At 42.6% G+C, this 20,988-nt stretch overlaps 1 protein-coding gene across 5 annotated transcripts in view; it reads left to right on the top strand.

Annotated features, from left to right (window-relative positions):
* Positions 1–20,988, top strand: part of ARHGEF7 (Rho guanine nucleotide exchange factor 7) — a 112,340-nt gene that overhangs the window by 13,904 nt on the left and 77,448 nt on the right. For 3 of the 5 annotated variants that reach the window (XM_057390306.1, XM_057390263.1, XM_057390297.1), the window contains exon 2: positions 1,616–1,702. In XM_057390306.1, the coding sequence (XP_057246289.1) occupies positions 1,616–1,702 (87 nt within the window). Of the gene's footprint in view, positions 1–1,364; positions 1,525–1,615; positions 1,703–2,989; positions 3,041–20,988 lie in introns of those variants that run through there. The other 2 variants (XM_057390289.1, XM_057390271.1) reach the window with 2 other exon arrangements.

Below are 20,988 nucleotides of genomic sequence, written 5' to 3' on the forward strand. Positions count from 1 at the left end.
ATTGTACCAAACAATTTGAGGAGTTTGGACGGGGTATGTGTACATTTGGTTTCCTTGAGGAAAGAAAAATTCTTCAACTCAACTGTGTTACAGACTAGTGTATTTATTTCATTGAAAACTCATCTGAATTTTGTGTTTAGAAGATGATGTGACTTGTGTTTTAAATTTCTTTGTGCCAGGTTCACCCTGTCATGCTCTCACATTTGTTTATTTTTGTGGTATCATGGGATCAGAGGTATCTCTGATATCTTATAATCATATGGGAAGGTGCTACCTTGGTTTCAGCTTGATGGAAGGTTTGGAGTCAACCCTATGGGAAGTTCCCAATGCTATGCAGATGGATTATGCTGTGAGTTTATGTAACCTTGACATACATGTGCATTTAACAAAACCTCCTCTGAATGCAGTGCACGATCAAAGGCTCTGACATTGTGTGTTGCAAYACCTCCGTTTCAAGCAACTTGCCAGCGAACTTCTGTGGTTTTCCCCTTCTGACAGAACGAGGTGTCCAGGYGTCCAGTTTGGGCAATGATTTGTTTGCTGTCTACTTCATAGAAATCAATGAATTTGTTGTGAAATGGTGCTTATGTACACACGGAATTTGAGTTAAACTGTGCTAAATTAAGCAATGATGTCCTTGAAGCCCTTGGGGTTGGCTGCTTTTCTGTGGAAGGGCTACACTTTGCTTTCAGGGTAGACAGAGGTTGAGCTGAAGGTACCGTGAGTGTGGCTGCAGAGAGCAGAKGGCTGAGTCGCTAAAAAGTGTCTCAGATTCAGTCAAGGTTTTCCTTTTCGTGRAGTTGTTTTCCTTCTGGGGCAGAATGGGGTGTTTAATAAACCACAGATAAAGGTCGTTAACATCAGACCCTGGAATTGGTAGATTATTAACTCCGGGTGCTGGCATTTCCCGCGGAGGTCTTTGGGGCATTTCTGATCTATTTCCTTGTTAGAAAACCGATACCTAAGTGTGGACCGGAGTCAAGAACGAGGGCACCCAGCCCCACTGGTGACACCGGCCACCTGCGGCGTGCGCGTTGTACCCTCTGCGCGGTCACTGCTGGTCCCGGGAAAGGGCTGYCCCCGGGCTGTCCCCCGGCCCGCCTCGCCCTGCAGCCAAACCGGTCACGGCACTGGGCTCTGTGTAGCAGCATTTTGAAAAATTCAGAACCATTTTTGCGGCGAGGCCGGGGGCCGCTCCCATGGGCGCTCCCGCCCGCAGCCGGGGCGGGGCTGGGGAGGGCCGAGCGGGGCCGCGCCTCCGTCCCTCCCTCCGTCCCTCCCTGCGTCCGTCCGTCCCTCCCTCCGACCCGCCCTCCCTCCGACCCTCCCTCCGTCCCTCCCTCCCTTCGCCCGCCCCGCCGGGGCAGAGCCGCCCGCGACCGCGCCTGGCCGGGGCACCCCTGCCCGCGCTCCTGCCCGCCGCCCCCCGCCCTCGCACGCCATTTCCTGTGCTCCGTGTTTACTTCCCGGTTCAAACCCTCCAGTGGGAGCGATCGGCGCCGCTGCCTGCGGAGGGAGCGGGAGGTGAGGGGAGCGGCGGGGCGGGGGACGCCGCTCCGGTGCGGTGCGGTGCCGTCTCCTCCCCGCGCTGAGCCGCCCGCCTCTTGTCTTGCAGGTGTACCCGGAGCCGCGGACGGAGGGCGAGTGCCTGAGCAACATCCGCGAGTTCCTGCGGGGCTGCGGTGCCTCCCTGCGCCTGGAGGTGAGTCGGGGCTGGGGRAGCCCGGCTCGGTCCCTGGGGCGGGGGGTTTCTCGCCCTCCCTTTGTGCCCGGGGACGCGGCTGACAAGATGGTGGCGGCYGCCCCTCCCCTGGCTGCGGGCCCGGGGGGCTGCGGGGAAGCCGCCGCCGTCTCCGGGGCTGTGGGCGCTGCGCGATGCGGCGCGGTGGCGGCCGCGCCCCGGTGSAGCCGCGCTCGCCGGGCTCGGGGTGTCTCGGGCGGGCGGGGTGCGCCGGTACCGCGTGTGAGGCCCGCGCCGCTGCTCGGCGAGCGCTGGGGCGCGCCCCGTGCCTCTGTCACTGCAGACACMCAGTGCCGGGGACCGGGCTCGCCTGGCCCCGGGGCGCCTAAAACCGCTGCTCTTCTGTCCCAGTGAATTCTTGGTACGTATAAATTGTGTCCGATTTATTCGTGTATTGCTTTGGAAGCGCAGCGATCGGCATAGGGAAATCAAGTTGCCTACAGCCGAGTGAAATGCTAATTGAAGAAAATGGCAGGTGCTGTTTTTTCTATTTAAATTTGCGTTACATAAAAACCCAGCAAACTGCCATCTTTTCTGAACGTGTGTTCGCAGGGTTGCAAATTAGGTTCTCGAATATTGGTGGTATATTTAGCTATAGCAAGTACATACTGCTGTCGAGTTTACTTGATGTCGGTGTGTGGGAAGGAACTGATGCGATTAAAAACAGGTTTCAGCTTCTCTGCATTGGAAAGTGAGAGGTATTGTACTTTCAGTTCTTGGAGACATTTTTTAGGGGTGGAAAAATTGGTTTCTAGTGCTTCTGAACTTTAATTAATGTAGTGTTGCCTTAATTAATTTGCAAGGTCTTATGGTACCTCTGGTCCTGCCTGTGATTTTGCCAGGCAGTAACTGAACATCATTAAAAAAGACTCTGATTGCTTTCCTGAGGCCCCTAAACAGTGAAGTGTCCTTAGTGACATTAATGATACTTAGAGGGCTTGCCCTTAATCTTAGGTTCCCTCATGGATAAAGATGTAAATTAAAATTGTTTTTAGTACTCTTCTTGTGAATAAGTCTTTACATTTTTACCTGCCTTCCTTTTTCCCTTCCAAATATATAGAAAATCCCCTAAGATTTCTTGGGAGAAAAACCAAATTAAGTTCTGAAATACTCAGAGATCYGGGTTCTGGGATTAATAGTGCATTGTGTCAACCATTCTTTTTTGCTTTGGAACAGCTGTCACTCCCATTTGTCTTTTCTAGAGCTCCATTGACTTTTCATGTTTTGAACACTGGTGTGTGAGCAGATCCAAACTTCAAGTCGTAGACATTCATGAACTGGACAGAACTGGGGAAGGAGGTACCTCAGGTCTCAATGCAGAAATAAACTGAGTGTTGTAAATGTTAAAGAGGGGGAAAATTGCATTAATATCTTCCCCTCCCCTTCGCTAATTTCCTGCTTCAGGTTTCTCCCAAAGCTTGAAGCACTTGCAATTGTGACAGGCTGGGAATAGTTACAGTGTTGCAGTTTGGTCTCTTTTCTAGTTGCAGAAAGCTTTTGTCAGCTCTTTTCCTTGCAGTGGTGAGAAAATGAAGAAAAACGATTAAAGGAAAAGATAATTTTGACCTTGTTCTGAGAGTCTGAATATTTTTGGGAATAGTCAAATTGTTAACCTGGCCTCAGGGGCTTCTCAGCAAGACTGCCGGAAACACCTTTCTTACGTGGAGATAACTGGCAGCAGTMGCTTCCAGCTCAGCATGTTGGAACAGGAATTACTCCCAAACTACCAGAGTTCAGAAGCTGGCAAGAAGGGGAGCAAATGCTTGGGCTTATGGAGCCTCTTGTTCTGTGTGTATTTATGGTCTGTGAATGTCTGTTCCCTGTTGTTTTCTCGTTAATTTTTCCAACCCCCTGTGGCCAAAGATGAGAGCAATGGCAACCCGGATTCGACCAGGGAGTAGCTGGCAGGAGCCTCTTGGCCATCCGCTACCCCTGGGCTCTTCCYCCTCCCTCCACTAACAGGGTGTGAGTCAGCCCTGGTGCATCTGTGCCTTCCTCGCTGTGGGAACTGGGGAGATGCCACAGCTCCCCTCTGCAGGGTATATGTAATGCTTCCTGAGCCGCAGTCAGGTTTAGAGTTTGCGTTGAGCGAAGAGTGTGGGGAGCATCTCTGGAASAGCTTTAGGGGATATTTTCAGAGAGGGCAGATTAGCTAACAAGGAGYTGGTGGTAAGTACAAATATTTGACAAAGGTGTGGATGTGTATGTGGTACCTTAAAGGATAGAAACATTTGGACAATATGGGTATCAGAGGTAGCTCTAGGGTGGTCTGGGGATATGTGACCTTATTCTGTGCGCTAATGAGGTGCTTTTCCTAATGAGGATTCCACAATGTGGAGTTYTGCGTGACCTATACAGCTTTCACTTGAGCCTTACATTGAATCTGAGTTCTGTGTGGTTGGATCAGGTGATTTCCTGTGTGTTMTTTTGTGAGCCTGGTAGAAGCACAGTAGTGGTTTGATTAGCATAAGATCAKCATTGCACAAGCACTTTTTGCTCCCAGACCTGAACTCATCTTGGAAGCAGTGGTTTGTATTTTTATGAAGTCATGTCAGAGCTCCTTGCTTTGCTGGAGCTCTGTATGTCTCCGGTTTTGGAGACTTTGTTATGGCATGTTTGAGAACTTAATAAACTACTGTGATTAATGGAAGAGCAGTAGATGGCTTCTTAGAGATGCTTTCTGTGGATCCTTCTTTTAGAGGACATGATGACTTTGGTTGCTTTCCTACGTGTAAAATAAGGGGTAGAGATGAGAAAATTTGTTGGTTTGTAAAGGTTCTGGTGTCTGAAAGTTGTTCTTATTTTCTTCCTCTTGCTTCTCAGTTTGTTTGGGCTGTTAGGAATATAATAAAACATTCAGAAAGGATGTTTCAAATTCTAATGAGAAGGATTGCTGTTCCTCAGAGGAAACCAATGGCTCCCTTCCTASACCCCCCAGTATTTTTTGATATTTAAGTGTTTCAGAGAAAAGAGAATACTTAATTTGGTGCTTGCAGCAATCTTTGTAAAGCAAAGCATGATTCYGGAAATAACCAGAAGAATGTTCTGCAAGTATTGGGTTTAATTATTTTTAATACAGTTTTCTTGTATGCGGATACAAGGAACTGAGACCTATTAAAGAAGAAATGTTCCTAAGACCTCCACCAGGGACTGAATTTCCATATTTTTTTTTCCCTTCGGAAAACCATTAGTGTTTCCGTAGAATAATTGTAGAATTGAGTAGTTTATGCTACTTTGAGCTTTCAGTGCTGTTGCTGAATGTCTGTATAGATGGAAGGGGCTGTGGAATAGCTGCCTGTGCTGTCAGTTCACAACTCACAGTGCACCTTTTCCTTAGGCAGATGGAATATTTGCTATGTACTGTTATTGCCATTTTTGCTTTAAAGGCAGTTTCTCCCCACAGTTTTCTCTTTGTGTGGGAAGACATTTAACTGTACTGCCTTCTGAGGAGCATAACCTGCTTTTCTGAGCAGGGTCCTACATACTTGTACCTGGGGGATTCTTCCAGAAGAATATGGGTGTATGTGTGTAGTTAAGAAGGAACTCACTGCAGGTGTATTTTCCACAGAAGTCTGGCAAAGGAGAGAAAAATGAAAAAGTGATGGCTTATTTSTACCTGAGCCCTGGCAAATTTTGCCATTATGATTATCTTGTAACTGTGTCATGTTACTCTAGTTTTGTTCTCTTTCAAAGGAGCTTGAACTTTTTGAATATAATGCTGTCTTTTCATGTTGTTTGACCAGAGCTGTTTGACAGCTTGCAGGGCCAAAAAGAGGCCCTGGAGAAATCACTGTTCAACTGCAGTGAAGTTTGTTTAGGGAGCAGTTGAATGTAGAATAATAAATAAAAACAGGTTAGTGGAAAACTATGTTAGTGTCTGCTGTTTAAAGGGCAGAATGCTTGATGTATCCTGTGAATGATACCATGGTCTATGTGATCAAATTCTGTAAGTAGTATCTTGCCAAATTTTTTTGCAGGCTTTCAGCAAATAAAAGATCAGTGCTTGCTTACCTGCAAATATGTAATGTTAACAGGTTTCTTGAGCTCAAAAATACTTTGTTTTTCTGACTTTTTTACTGTTGGGTGAGATGGCAACTGCCTAACTGAAAAAGACAAGCCATGGATCTCAGAGTCTTTCCTCTGCCTTCTGAGACACCTGCTTGCCTCTGGGATTCAAAGATGGTTATTTTATTACAGAGACAGCAATGCGAGATCCAGGATTTTATTTCTACAATAAACTAAACAGAGAAGAAATAAAGCAAAGCTGGCAGTTTTACACAGTCTAAGGAGATCTGATGTTTGTATATTATAAAATCTCTTGTGCAAGTGGGATTTGACCTTAAGGTTCAGAACACTGCATGCAAATTTGTGAAATATAATTCATAGCTCTCAAGATTTAATCAAAATATACAAATGCCTATGAATGTCAAAATGGAGCTCTGGCCTTGGGGAAAAGTTTGAAAGGGGTGCCAGTGCCACTCTGTTAGACCAGCTGATCCTCTGGGAGCAAGGGTGCCTGTCTGTCTTCTTCCCTCACACCCATCCCTACCATAGCAGTTCATCTGTTAGGTGATCCTTTTCTCCTCTGAGCATGCCCACTTCTTTAGGTCATTATGGCTACARTCCTACTAGCAGTGTGGACTTGGAAAGGTTTTCTGCCAGTTGGCTCTCAAAAACCTATTTGTATAAAGAGAGTGTAGAATAGCCATGATGTTCGTGTGGATGGACTTGGCTGACATCTGTCAGTGAATTAGGAATAAATAGGTTTCTAGTACTGAAGAATTTTATGCCAGTCTTACAATGATGATACAGAAATTAAATCATCTATCTATTCCTTTCATTCCTTTTYAGGCTATCACCTTTATTTTGTCAAGAACAATATTCTTTGGATTTCCTTCTGGGTTTATTCCAACAGAAAGTCCTTCTAACCCAGAAGGTGTGCTGCCAAATGCCTTCATGATTCTTAGATGTCATAAAGATTTTCCAGAATTGCAGTGTTTTAAAGTTACCATTCTTTGCTTACAGACCACACATTGGGAAGTTTTATTTGGAGGCTTGTGTATTTTTCAAAAGGGAAAAGTTGCATCTTTTAATTAAGATATTTCTACTGTATTCCTTTCCCCCATTCCCACCCCGATTTCTACTTGTTAACAAAACTATTCTGAATATAGTTTAGATGTACAGCAAAATGTGGTGTGTTACTTCGACTTTTCTGGTACATACAGACTTCCAAGATGTGACTTCTCCTTCCCTCACACCCCCAATTTCCATCCTTTTTCTTGTGTGTAAATATGTGTTTTTAAGACAAGGAGATACTGTTGCTTGACTATTTACATTATTTTCATAAGAATAGCTTCTTGTGATACAAATATTTCTTAGCATGCACAGAGTAACAGGCCTGGGACTGGGACTGCRTTTCATGTGTTTACTAGTGCTTTGTATTCCCATTGATGAGAGCCTTTGAATACTACTTTAAGGGTGTCTTACAAGTAGAATGGTGGAAAAATAGAGGTTTTCTTTTTTCTCAGATTAAGCCAGTTCATCATCTTGTATACCATTCATGCATAGTGTCGTGTTAGCTGAGGTGACACAGAGGCAGGAATATSCAGTATTGGACAGGGAGATATAGTAGTATCAGAAGCTGTTAATTTTATTTAGTGAAACATAGTCTAAACCACAAATGTGCATGGTAGCTTTTCAGATGTTTCCCTTTTCACTTAAACCTTCCTTCTCTTKCTGTGAGAATTTATTTCTTGTGATTCTGCAGAGCTTGTTGCATCARCAGTAGCAGGGTATTGTGCTATTGCCTCTTGACTTAAGTGACTCCAGTGGCTTTCATTAAAGAGGAGGAATGCATCTCCTTATTGGGGTACGTGTCCAAAAGTGCCTGATACATGGTAATTTTAAACAAACTAAGAAAAAAGTTGTCGAGTAACAAAGGTGGATTACAAGTATGWCTTTGTAACGAGTACTGTAACAAATAGCTGGGGAATGTATTAGTATTTTTTTTTTCTTTTTGCCTAGGGACTATGTTCAGTACTTTGCAAGTGAAAAAATAATTTTGAAATTTTAAATTGGACCATGAATATTTCAATTCCTGCCAGTTCTTTTGTATTGCATGATGTGTGGTACTTTGAACACAAAAWTGTAAGACAGTGTATATGTAGAGAGTCTGGCACAATGAATTTATCATGGGTGCACATTCCTTTCTTTGCTGCATGGAGCACATGTGAGAGTGAGTATGGCATATCAGAATTCATCCAGAGTGTTTCAGTCATGTCTTGGTGGTCAGCATGTGCAAGGCAAGCTGCAGTGACACAGTAAATATTAGCTAGCCCCTATTTTGGCTGGGATTGAGTTAATTTTTTTCCTAGAAGCTGGTATAGTGCTGTGTTTTAGATTTAGAATGAGAACAGTGTTAATAACACACTGCTTTAGATGTTGCTGAGCAGTGCTTACACTAAGGCAAGGACATTTTAGATTTTTGTGCTGTCCTACCAGGGAGGAAATTGGGGGACAGGAAATTGTGAGGTGACCCCAGGACAGCTGACCTCAGTTGACCAAATGGATATTCCACACCATGTGCTGTCRTGCTTAGCACTAAAACTGGGGAGAGGTGACCAGGGGGTGTCCCCTTGCTGTTTGGTCAACATCGTGGGTTGAGGTGGTCGTGCATCACTTCTTTTCTAGATTCTTTTATCTTTTTCTATTTTCTCTTCCTTTTCTGTCGTATTAAACTGCCTGTATCTCAGGCAATTTAGAGATTGGTTAAAAGAAATTTAACCTTTCTTTCCAGTTSTCTCCCCGGTCCCTGTTGTTGGGGGGATGAGTGAGCGAATGGCTCTGCGGTATTTAGCTGCCTGCCAGGTTAAACCACAGCACYGGTATAGATCTGTTCAGAGCAGTTTTGCAAGTGAGTTGCTCTGTGGTTTGGGAGAGGCTTCTGTGTAGCTGCTTCATTTGTGGTGTTTGTTTGGATCTTGAGAATAAAATGAACCTTCATCTAGCAATTAAAATGTATTGCACTATTAATTGAGAATGCACAGAAGACTTCTGCATTATGCTCAAATATAGCAAACTGTTTTCACAAGAGCATTTCAGTGCTTCTTTGATAGGAGTTAATCATGTGAGGGACAGCATGGAAACCAGGAAGGGTGGTAGAGGGAGTTGGAGGGATTTAAGCAGAATTTTGGAGTCCTTGAGGCATAAAAAGGGAGAAGAGGCTACTTACTGATTAATGCTATTCTGCCAACTTGTCAGAGGAGTTCTTGCTCTCTGTTTTCTTGTTCATGTCAGGAGCTGCCTGCCTTCTTACTTCCTACAGGATGGCTATGGTCTTGTTAGTTGCTCTTGTGGTTTTTATGAATGCTTTGTGAAGTTGGACTTATAAGTCTCAGACTTTCTCCCTACGTGCACTTCTCTTGAATAGTTTTGAAGAGGTTTTGTAGCTGGCAAACATACTGAAAATAGAAATGTAGATAAATCATACACTATAGAACTACACTTGTGTATGCTGAACACAGTTACCTTTTTATTAGGTGTCAGATTATTTCCTAAGCATGTGTGTGACAGAGGGAAAACAAAAAAGACACAAAATGGGTTATAGATGGTGGTATAGTATGTGAAGAAAACTTGAGTACCTGCAGACCTTAATGACATGATGTGTTTTTTTAACATGTGCTTTTGGACTAAGAACATCCTCAGAGCTGAAGTGCATCCTGCTGTTTGGGAGATACCAGTGCTTGATCTCTGCAGGAACTTGGAAAACTTTCTCCTCTTGTGACAAGATGATTGTTGCATCATTTTGGCAAGAGAGGAGTTCTGGCAGAACAATTGCTTTAAAGCTTACCTCAAATGAAGACTACGCAGAAGAGAGTCCAGCCTGGCAAAGCAGGCTGCTGCTTTTGTTTACTGTCATCTTGCCAGAATCTTTTGGTTTTACTTTGAACTTAAGAGTTGGCATAAATCACCTCAGTTATCTGTAAATGATGGACTACCAAATCTAGGTCTTTTGTGAGTGGCTCTGATTTCTTTAATGCTTCCAGCTTTGCAGCTGTTCCTGAGTTCTGCTTGCATGTAAATATCTTGGCATGTGTGGGWAAGGTGAGATGCATTCTGCTGTGGAGAGTAGTTTTTACTGGCTTGATTTTGAAATGTGGTGTTGATGAGAGGGGAAAAGTGCCTTGCTCTAATTAAAAGGAAAAGAMTTATTAGAATATGGTGATTTCTCCATTTCCTTAAGGGAAGTTATCTTACTGTGCTCAGCTGAATACACAAATGGCTCTAGCACTTGCATGTTTCAGCTTGAGCGCTCTATTTCACTGCAGTTTACTGTGTTCATATGTTTCATCAGGRGCTGGGCTGGTCCTGTCAGTGTTACTGAGACCTGGATTCTGCCTGTGRGGAGTACCACATCTTTTTGACACTGCCAGCTTTTCCCAGGTCTTTCTCTTTTTCAAGAAATACTGAAAAATTCTAGGTTATGGGSAAAATTGTAGTGCTGAAAACCTAAGACATGTTACTGAAAATAAGCTGCCTTCAGTTGTGTGCCTCACACTCCGCCTCTCCGGGGAAGCCAGCAGGATCCAGCTGGYTGGGTAATTTGGGGGCAGGTGAGGAGGGAAATTGAGCAATGTGGGAAAATGGTGTGATGTTTCAGTAGGTGGCAGTCCTTCTCTGAATCAGTCCAGGCCAGTGGTGAGCCTGTGTCAGAGAGAGGCAGGGAGAGGAAAAAAGAGGGAGCAAAGTTTTTCTGTCAGTGCCATCTTGTGGGCCAAGTGCAAATACGCGAGCCCGAGCCCTGGTGCCCTGGAAAGAAGAGCGGGATTCCTTTTGGGGCAGGGCCGTCTGCCTGTGTGGTGTCCTGAGGTGGCTCTGCCCTGCTGGCAGCTTTTGCTGGGAGCCTGTGTGTGGCAGCCCAGCAGCTRCCCTCTTTGCCTATGGGGCCAGCAGGGAGAGGATGAAGCATTCTTGGGGTGCCTTTTGTTTTTTGAAGGGCTGGGGCTGGAGGCTCATCTTTAGCAGATRAAATCCTGATTGATTCTTTTACCCTCAAACTTCAGCTGAAGTAATAGAATTCTTCCAGTTTTTTGACTGTTGTTGGCCGGGCTCCTTTGAATGGAGTGTTTAGAAACTGTTAAGTAGCAGTTGCTTTTGAGTCCAATTTACAAATAAAACATTAAACACTGAGCCAAGCTCATTTGATACAAATGCTCACTGCTACTTGCCTCACCAGCCTTATAAATGGTAGTAGTGCAGCTGCCTTAGATCATGAAATAATAAAGGAAAAACTAGAGGTGGAAGAGCCTAACAGCAAATATGTGCCATTACTAGCTGTTTGTGAAGGATATCTTCACAGATACTCTCCTGTTAGTGCTGGGTGATTTTTTTTTTAATATCTAGATTTTTAAAAAAATATTCCCGTGCTCTCCTATTTTCTAATCCCTACCAAACGTGTTTTCCTTGAAGAGGGCAGAACATTTGTTATCAGAGAGAAGACTGCTGAGAATGTGATGATATGCTTAATATTTTTTGCCAGATATATACTTGGTAAATAACTGGCAAAATTCCCACCTGATCAGGTCTTCTCAATGTGATGTCCACTCTTGCTCCACAGTAATCCCTAGGCTTTTTTACATGATGTTATTAGGATGTGTTGGCTGGAAGTGCCAGCAAAAGCAGTTGTCCCAGGCAAATACTGCTGCAAACCGAGTCACTGCCCTAGCTTTGACTAAATTATCCCTCCTGTTTCCCCCTTGGCCCCCTCTTCTTTAAGGTCCCCTCTGAAAAATTTTGAGAATGGTTACTCTGGGTATCTGTCATCTGCCTGGCAGTGACTGAGCATGGCAGAAAGGGGCACACTGATTTGGATTAATGTGAATTGCAATGAAACACCCCTAGCAAGGCATCCATCAGTTCCATGTTTTACTCTCCTAACAGAGTTGTAAACTCTGGCAGCAAGTGTGTATTGCCTGTGCATTATTTTTACATCCTCTGRATGAGTTTACATTGTGTTTCATGATTATTTCTAAAGAAACACAAGCAGAAACACCTCTTGCTTTATTTTTARATGATCTGACAGACTCTCAGTGATCTGTTCATTGCCTCCCTGCCAGTCTCCGGGTTAGGTTTTTCTTCCAGTGTAACTGACCCTCAGAACTGGATGGGTTTGAGTGACTGTGGCATAGAGGACACAACGGAGAAGGGAGGAGTCTGTGGCGTCCTCTTTTGACAGCAGAAACCCAATCTAAAATAAATAGACCTTTATATACCTTTTAACTGGATCAGTCTATTCTTCAAATGTTTTGAGTTCATTCAGTCAGTACAAAGCAAAGAGACTGGGAGAGGGGGTGGAATTTATCACTCCCCCCACACTTGCTCAATTAATGAATAAAAATGAGGTAAGAAAAAGACAGTTCCTGATTCTTAAGTCTCTTAGCAGAAAGTGCCTGGAAGCACTTGGCTTTAAATCATCAGACACAAAGATTCCTTCCTACTTGTTAAATTAGCTGGGTTTCTGTTCAAAACATACTGAATTGCTTTTTTTCTGCATGTTCTATATGTTTATTAGCTTCATAGTGCCTTCAAAATGTACACTTTAGACAATTACCATGTTTTGTCTAAAAGCAAGCCTCTGCAGAAATCATGACATAGTTCATCATATTTTGTTGTTTGATCMAAGTCTTTGTTGTTAAAGTATTTAAGTCATGTGTGTCAAAGCATTTATGTGTGTGGAGATAGGGTAATCACTCACTTTTTCCCCCCTAAAGATTGAGGAAAAATGTTTAGGAAAGTGTTTGAATTACAAACATGGAACAGGATGTTAATCTATACTAATCTAATCATTATTTGAATAGGCCATTTAAATCCATCCACCCTGTGGGCATGTGAGTAGCATAAAGTAAATTACAAGAAAATGCATTTTCACACCCTTTGCCTCAGGCTAGTTCTTCACCCTGGTGTCACATGAACATTTTGCAAAAGATAAATTTCATGGATAAATGCAGCTAAAGTTATTTTCTGTACTTGGCAATAAAACTGAAAGAGCGATTCTTCATTGTTAAAATACAAAGTTGTAGTAATTACCTGACTTTGATATTGTAAACTGCTGATAGTTAAATTGACCGCATCTATGTATTATTTATGGCCTAAGTTAATTAGTCGGCTTGGAGGGCTCAGCAGTTTTGAAGATGCCAGTCAGCTAGTTGGTTTCTTTCCTGCCTGTACTTGCTTATTAAGATGTCTYATCTCTTAATTTTTTGTAATATTTCTTGCTAGAGGGGTTTCATTTTCAAATGTCACTACAGCATTCAAAAYTAAGTGAATGAGTGTAATTTTATTTGTACCTGTTGTCAGCAAATGCAGAAGAATGTACATGTGCTTTAGAGCACTCCAAAAAATCTCAGGTCTTTGGAAAGTACACTTTGAGATAGAAATGAGAGACTATCGTTRCTTAAAATGCTGCAGTCTGTTTTCCTCAATTTCCACACTCAAAAGCCTGTAATTTGGAGTTGTTTTGCAGAGGTGTAAAGAAATCAGCTTTTGTATTAGTTTAGCTTAACAGTAAGTAAGTGGAATGCTTACCTTTGTATTGTGAAAACATTGCAAGACTAGAACAAACCTGGGCTTAACTTTTACACACCACACTTTCCTCAATTCCATTTGTGATGTGTATGCTACTAAGGCTTTGACCAAGAAAACTGCTATGCCAAAGTTACTGAGCTCCCGCTGTATGTGCATTGTGCTAAACAGGTAATTGCTCAGTTTTTTCTAGGAACCTTGCCTGGTTCTAGCTGTAAAGCTGTTCATTTCTCTTCCTTTGCTCATCGGATGGTCTCAGTTTTTTTCTTGGATTTGAGTATTAGTTTGGAGGCAGAATTAGCAGCTGCTGTATGGATGTTGTGCTTTCCACAATACTTTTTTCAGTTTGGTTGCTGAAGGAGTACCCTTGTTTCACAGTGCTTGAGCTRCAGCCTCCAGTGTCTGACACAGCTCCTGTGGGCCACAGTTGGAGCTGTGAATGMAGAACACGATGCAGAGCAGGCTGAAGCCAGACTGTGGCCCTATGGTAGATTAAACCATGTGGCAGTAGAGCAGCAGTGACACGTGCTGTCAGGTATTTCTTGTCCATCCATTGTCTGGCACGGATCCTTGACAGACTGCAAGGTGAGATGGGGCTGGAAGGTTAGCTGGCAGAAGTAACCCTTCTAACCTGCTTTYTTTCCTACCAGATTGACCTTGTGGAGGTCAAGAAGGAGCTATGACTGGCACAAACTGGGGGATAGTTTATTGTAGAGTGAGTATGCAGATTGTCTTTTCGTGATCCTAGACTTCAAAAAAAATAAAAATAGGGRAAAAGAAAGCTGTCTGTGGCAGCTTGGTGATGTGTGGGAGATCTGTTGTCTCTCCAGCTCAGCCTCTGCACCTGAGCTGTCAGTTAATCTGCCAGTGGTGGTGAGCTCAGGTTTCTGCTTTGTGCTGAGCTGGGGAGGGATGGGCATGTTCTCAACTGCTGTGTTTGCTAAGTGTTGATAGCAGAGGGATGATATGACTTGGCTTCTACCAAGTTCTTAGTAACTGTTTCTCCTCTCCCATTCTCTCTTTTTTCTTGGCTTTGTTTTTCACTTGTGTTTTGAGTTCTGTTCTTCCTTTCTGCARTGTTTTCCTAGGTGACTTCCCTCTGTTTCCTCGCTCCTGTCATTCCTAGCTTAACATCATCTGTCTAACCCTGATTTCTGACATTTCCAAGGTCAGCACTGTCTCTACTCAAAGAGACAAGTGTTTTTCTGTCTGTTCTGACTGCTTATGTTTTTCTGTCTGTTCTGACTGCTTATTGTAGACTAGCTCTGGTGCTAGTTGGCCACTTGAACCACAGCTACTCCAGGGAAAAAGCTGGGTTGACTTGGGATTCAGCCAATTGACTTTGTTACAGCAAAGGGGGCGATGGGATCAAAAACTAGTGGGAAAGGGAGAGTGCAACTTCATAGCTGAGAGTGTAGTTAAAGGAGTGGCTTTTGCAAAGGCCTCTATCTTTCCCTTCCCTTGGCTCTAGCACTGTCTCATGGATCCCAGCTAAAGTTAATTGTGGGGAGGCTTCCTTTTATAGTCAACAACAGAAACCTCCCCAGAGGGTGACCTGTGGTGGGCAGGATCAAAAGAATGGATTCAAAAGAAGACAGCATGGACCCAAACATCTGAAAAATAGTTGACTAGATTTAGGTGAAACTTACTATTGGCAGTATCACATTTTCTCTGCCACGCTCTCCTGCCTCATTTCTGATGTAGCTTTTGTTTCACGTTGTTTGAACTGGGCAGTTGCTTTTGGAGGTAGAGCTTGTCACACCTCTACTTGTGCCTCTTAAGAGACTTGAACTGTTGGGGTGATGCGCTGCTGTGGTCAGTCTGTCAAATAGCATTTTAATTGTTTTACTTTACTACTGAAAGTGTTGAAGCTGGGTTGAATTCTACCCCATTGCTGCCTGTAACTGCTCTCAAGTTCAGTCTGTTCTTGGTAGTAGTTAAGGCAGGTTTCATCAAGGAGTCCTCGCTACCTGCTGAATACTAATAGTTTCACTCGATAAACTACCCAAAGGAAATAATTATCTTTCTGTGGCAGTGTCTACCATCAGGTAACTGGTGATGCTTGAAGTCAGATACACTGAGGCTTGTTTGAAATAATCCTGATTTTAATATTAAGGTAATATTTCATCTTTGTGCATTTCTTTTTCTTCTGTAGAATAGGGAGGCTTTGTAGTCCTAAAGAGGAAGCCTTGGRTGCCCTTCTTGCGAGTTAACGAAGGATGTGAAATCACAGCAAGAAACTCTCCTACTCTGTTTTGCTGCCTTTTAAAAAGCCTCTCTGAGGGAGTTTATGCAAGCAGATGCAGCCTCCTCACAGGCAGTGAGCTGTAACTTGTTTGGCAGTCAGAGAACTTGCTCTAAAGCAGCTTGCAGAGACACAGCTGCTCACCTGCTCTCATGGCTTGAGGAGTTTTTGACAGAACACCTTGGCCATTAGCTGGGGTGGCAGGGTGGCACTGGGAAGGAGATACTCTTAGTTGAAAGCGCCAGTGGCTCTAGTATTGTGGAAGTTAAATGGTTCAGAAAACACTAGAATCATGGAGTTCAGGGTGGTGAATTGCCATGAAGCAGGACTTGAATTACTTTTGTATAATCCAGACATTGCATTATGGCYTAACTCCATTTTAAAAGATGACAAGAATTTAGGGATTATGGTTTGAATGTCTGTCTGACAGGGATTGCTTCCRTAGCTGGTAAAAGGTAGCGTGGAAACCGCTGCTGCAAGCTTTCGGCACAATCTTCATGGGTGGATTTATTGTTGAGATACCCTAAAACTAATTATGTTGGCTGCCACAAATGTGAGGAGTTGGTACTGTGCATGTGTTGTTTTATCAGGTGTCTTGTGTCGGGTAACAGTTCAAAATAAGGCAGACTCTTCTAGAACCTTTACAGGGGCTTGGGCAAAAGAAATTTTKCTTGGCAGATTGATAGTACAGAACAAGCATTTTCACTCAGTTCCTAATAAATGAGAAGAGCTTTTTTAATAGTTACTTTGTGTCAATTTTTTTAAACATTGTATTTCCAGAGTTACTSTTAGTACTTAGAGGTTAAAAAGAGTGTTCTCTCCATACTATTYACTAGGAGTTGTGATCTGTTGGAAGGCTTCAATATTGTCCTAACTTGTGCTTTGTTAGCTTTGCATTGTTTCTTGCAGTGTATTTGAAAGGGCTTCTCACCCATAGAAGGCGAATTTTAAATTTTTTTTTTGGTTTRTGTTTTTGGAACACAAGTCACTTGCTTGATGATGTCTTCCATAAAGATAAGATGATGGCAGTGCCGTTTTGAGTAACAGTAGCAGTAACATTTTGAGATAACTTTACTGMAGATTTTTAAGCAATTCCACTTTGTTGGAACCATGTCTTTGCATTTCTAAAAGCTTCTGTAGCATCCAATTGGAAACATTTGCTTAACTTTTAAAACTGTTTYTAGAATGACACATTATACTCTATTATCTATACAGGATGTGATGCTTTCACCACACAGGTGGTGTTTTTGTGTGTATTGAACTCCTCTGAGGCCAGCATCTTTGTGATTACTGCCCTAGGTATTGSTTTTAATAAACGATTTTTTTTTTCTGTTTCATTGCATTGGCATTTTCTTTGTTGCTAAATCAGTACATTGTGCAGTCTGCATGTGTAGAAGTTGATTTCTAGTGCTGCACAACTCTGGTAATAACTGCRTCTCTGCTTTTTTCTCACAGCTARAAGTTAGAGGTCTTGAGACCGATGTTAGTCACATTAGTGATCTTAGCAGGAATTTTTCAYGGGAAATGATAACCTGAAATGGGTTTATATGTGCTCTTACTTTGGCTTGTTCTGAGACTTGTGCTAAGTGCCAGTGTTGCAGCCATTTATGGCTTTACGCTGATGATTGCGTTTCTGAAGATCGTGTATATCCATGTGGTTTRGTTGGTATCCTTTCATCTGGAAGTGTTATGTAAATGATAGTTTTCAGTTTTAAATGCTTCCCTGTAGGGGTTTCAGTTGTACTTGAAGCCTGATCCTTAGCTCAGCAAACTYGACTTTGCTTATTAAAAAATTGTGAGACACCCACAGAAGTCCCATTAGTATCAACTTCAGTTCCACAGTATCAGCTGTGAAGATGGGTCAGTATAATAATCTGTWACTTCTTCTTCTAGACTAGGGTTGACTTTTTTATGATATTTAAATAGCAAAGATTAAGTGGGGAGAAAACTCCCACGTGTTAATTTATCACATGAAATTTTTGTAAGAAAATGTTACTTCTTTGCTGTGCCATAATTTTAACATGTTGATATAGTGATATTTGGAGCTGTTTCTTCTTGCTCATCTCTTTGCTATCATTTAAGCCTAGACATAATTGCTAGCTAATTTTGAAGTGGTGCAAAGTTAGGTGGTACATTTAGTGATATTAGCATTACAGTGTTTGCATCTATTTGTGGTGAACAAGACTTGTTGCTCGTCTTTTGCTGTGGCTGTGGGCTGCCCCTGTGAAATTGGGTAATCCTGATAGTCCAGTCTTAGACACAGCCCTGTCACTTTCTGTGACTCACCTTGTGATTCTGTGACTGCACTGTGACCAGATCCCACTGGAAAGGTGTGGGGGGTACACCTGTGGGAGGCACTGAGTTAGCACTGACCATTGGAGTTTCTCTCGGTCTTCTCCGAGGGAACTTCTGTCATAATAATTCTGCATCTTCCAATATGACATTTAATTGCTTAGCTTGGCTTTTAAATCTTGTAATGATCGTGAAACAAAATTTGGTGCATGGTTTTGAGAATTTGGGGAATAAATGTGAATTATTGTTACTCAGGCAATGTTTTACAGGATCTTTTTTTGGTAGTAACTACATCAGCACAAAAAACTTCTTTGCCTGACTTGCCTTTGGACATTAAAAATGTAGAAATAGTTTTGGTGTCTTCAATGACCTAAGGATAGCTATGCAAGTTCAGATCAAAAGTTGGCTTACTTTGTTATCTTGTGAGATGCCGGTCTGTAGTAGCTGCCTGGAAGAAAAGGTAAAAAACTCAAACAAGCTGGTAAAAATAGACCGTGATACCTTCTGTTAAAYCTTCCCAGTTTCTGCCAGTCCGTAGCTGTGGAGCTTCTTGTGGAGTCAGGGATGTATCACTATATATTCAGCAGCTTGGTGGACCTCCTTTCACGCCTTATTTGAATAGCTTTCTAAAGCTATTTTGAGCTCTCTTTACCTTCACAGCATCCTATAGCAGTAAGTTCTAAATTGTGCRTTTTATAATAATTTCCTTTTGTTTGTTCAGCTGCTGCAGCTGGTGGCAGTGGCTGCCTTTGTTTTTGCATCAGAGATGTTCTCCATGCTGTATGTGCCTTCCTGTAGYACTGGATCCCATCTCTTTCCAAGATGAACACATTCAGTTTGCTTTGTCCTCATGTGAATACCATTGCATTCGTTTAGTTGGTTTAAACAGTTTACATCTCTGGATCCCATTCTTGTTTTTTAGTATCACAGTGGACCACAGCTGTATTTAAACTACAAATACTATGGAAATAGTTAAAAATGTCTCTTCGTTKCCCCTGACTCTCAAGCTGAATCTCTGGGTCATGTTTGATACCCCCTTCATGGTGAAACCCAGTTGTTTGTATACRGTTGTTGTTTGTTTCTTCTGTAGCACTTCTGAATCTTCAAGAGGAGTCTCCTAGCTCCAATTACCTTTGTTTAAAATAAAACCAACCCTCACTGTGTTGGTGTTGTCTTTTCAAAGGATATTCAGATATGATGTATTAACTGGATTCTACCCTATGTTTGGCTAATTGTTTCAAGGCACATGGAAGCATTTTGGAAAGGCTACTTCCTTGTACTAAAGCAATATTAATTCTTTCCCATTTTCTTGTTTATGCAAACCTCACCAATTATGCTTTTTTTTTTTATTACAGCTTTTATCCATTTACCAAGCTTAGGCATTTGCTTTACTATTCTATAGATCTCTGGATCTCTTCCCTTCTTCTTTGATCTTTAAAGGTTTGGTTCGTGTTTGCTGCCTTCCATTCCTCTCCTGCTGAGGCTGTGTCAAGTATTATGTTGCTCACTGTAGTTAAAATTTCAATTTAGTATCTGAGTTCTTTTACTGACAGGTGTCATGGAGTCCTAGCTAATCACAAAGATGCTGTGCTTGGTCACTGACTGTCCTGTGAATTGTAACATCAAGATGAATTATATTTACAGCAGTGCCCAGGAGAAATGCTATATTTAAAGGAAATGCAATAGTCTGCCATTTCAAGACTTAACAGAACTTACAAGAAAATGAAGGAATTGAGTCTGTGTGAGGTGCAGATAAATTGACTCTTCTGTCAGCAAAAGAGATGAATATCTGAGGTTGAGAGGGTCTTGGTAACAGGTACTATAGAGAAAGTGGAAAAGTTGCTTTCTATGTCTCCTTGCACAGGAGCTAAGGGTTACTTAGGAAAAACCCAAACAATTGGCAGGGTCATAACCAATGAAAGGAGGTGATTCTTCACCCTGTAACAGAGCTGCACAAGTGATTTCTGCAGATTTTCATAGAAACTGAAATTGTTTTAGTCACTTCTGTAAATGATGCAATCTAAAAAATCCATTTAAGACCTTTAGATGCAGATAGTCCCTGAGACAACCTGTTGGAAAAAGACTTGGTGAAATATTACTGTGTAATATTTGCTCTTCTGTATTCTTCCTTATTAGCAGCTCTGAGATTCAGGTTTTCAGCCTGAATAAGCTGTCACTGATTTTTCTTAAGTGCTTGTCCTGCTTCCACAGATGGCATCCCTAGATGCTTCTTGGAGGAGTATATGGCCCTCTGCTGGAAATTCTTGTTGTCAAGGAGCAGTATTTGCATTAGCAAAAGAGTTCACACCGTATCAATCTTTGCCAGGAAAGGACATGGTAGCTTAGCTGAGGCTTCCACCAGAGGTTTGTGCCTGTGGACAGACACATTCCTGACCATACAGGGCACCAAGTAGCATAGACTGGGACTCCTCAGTGCTGGGTGCATCCAGGTGAGAGGATCGGGATGTCTCTGTATGGTTACCATGGATCTGATGGTGGCTGAGGCTTGCTGTATTCCGTATATGGCTGTTGAAAAGCCAGGAGCTGCTTTTTGGATCAGGATGTGGGATTGGGGCCCAGGCAGTGCTGGTGAGGCTGTGTGTGTTGCCAGTGAGAGGCTGGACTTACAGCTTTGCTCTGTGAAGGCTGGAATGGGAACGGTTGGGTTTTGGAGAGGGTGCTAAAGTTAATTCATCTGCAATGGGCAAGGTGATGAGGCTGGAAGAACCCTGGACTGTGGAGATGAGACTGTGAAAAAGGAATTTGGATAAACTGTTGGTTTGACTGCTCCTGGTATCAGCTCTAGCTGCCCTTGTCTGCTTGGCTGCCAAAGCCCACAATACAGTGTATCAGCTGATGAATCAGAACTATCAAATTCTTACATTAGCTGGTTTCTTGAAGGAAGTTATCTTTATTTCTTTCAGATTCAATCCCCAGGCAACACTATGAATAASCAGAATTGGTGTGGATTGAATTTTTGTGGTTGAGTGTAACCTTCTAGAGGGCATGTTATATTAATTTGGAATGTAGAAATTTTTGAAGATATTCCCATAAACATTAAGTTTGAATTTCTTACGGAAACTTACTACTGAATGATGCTGGATGATTGGCTGTGTCTGGACTGTAGCTA

Source organism: Malurus melanocephalus, unplaced genomic scaffold (assembly GCF_030028575.1).
Source record: "Malurus melanocephalus ecotype Western Australia unplaced genomic scaffold, MMel_1.1 scaffold_1, whole genome shotgun sequence".
Lineage (NCBI taxonomy): Eukaryota > Metazoa > Chordata > Aves > Passeriformes > Maluridae > Malurus > Malurus melanocephalus.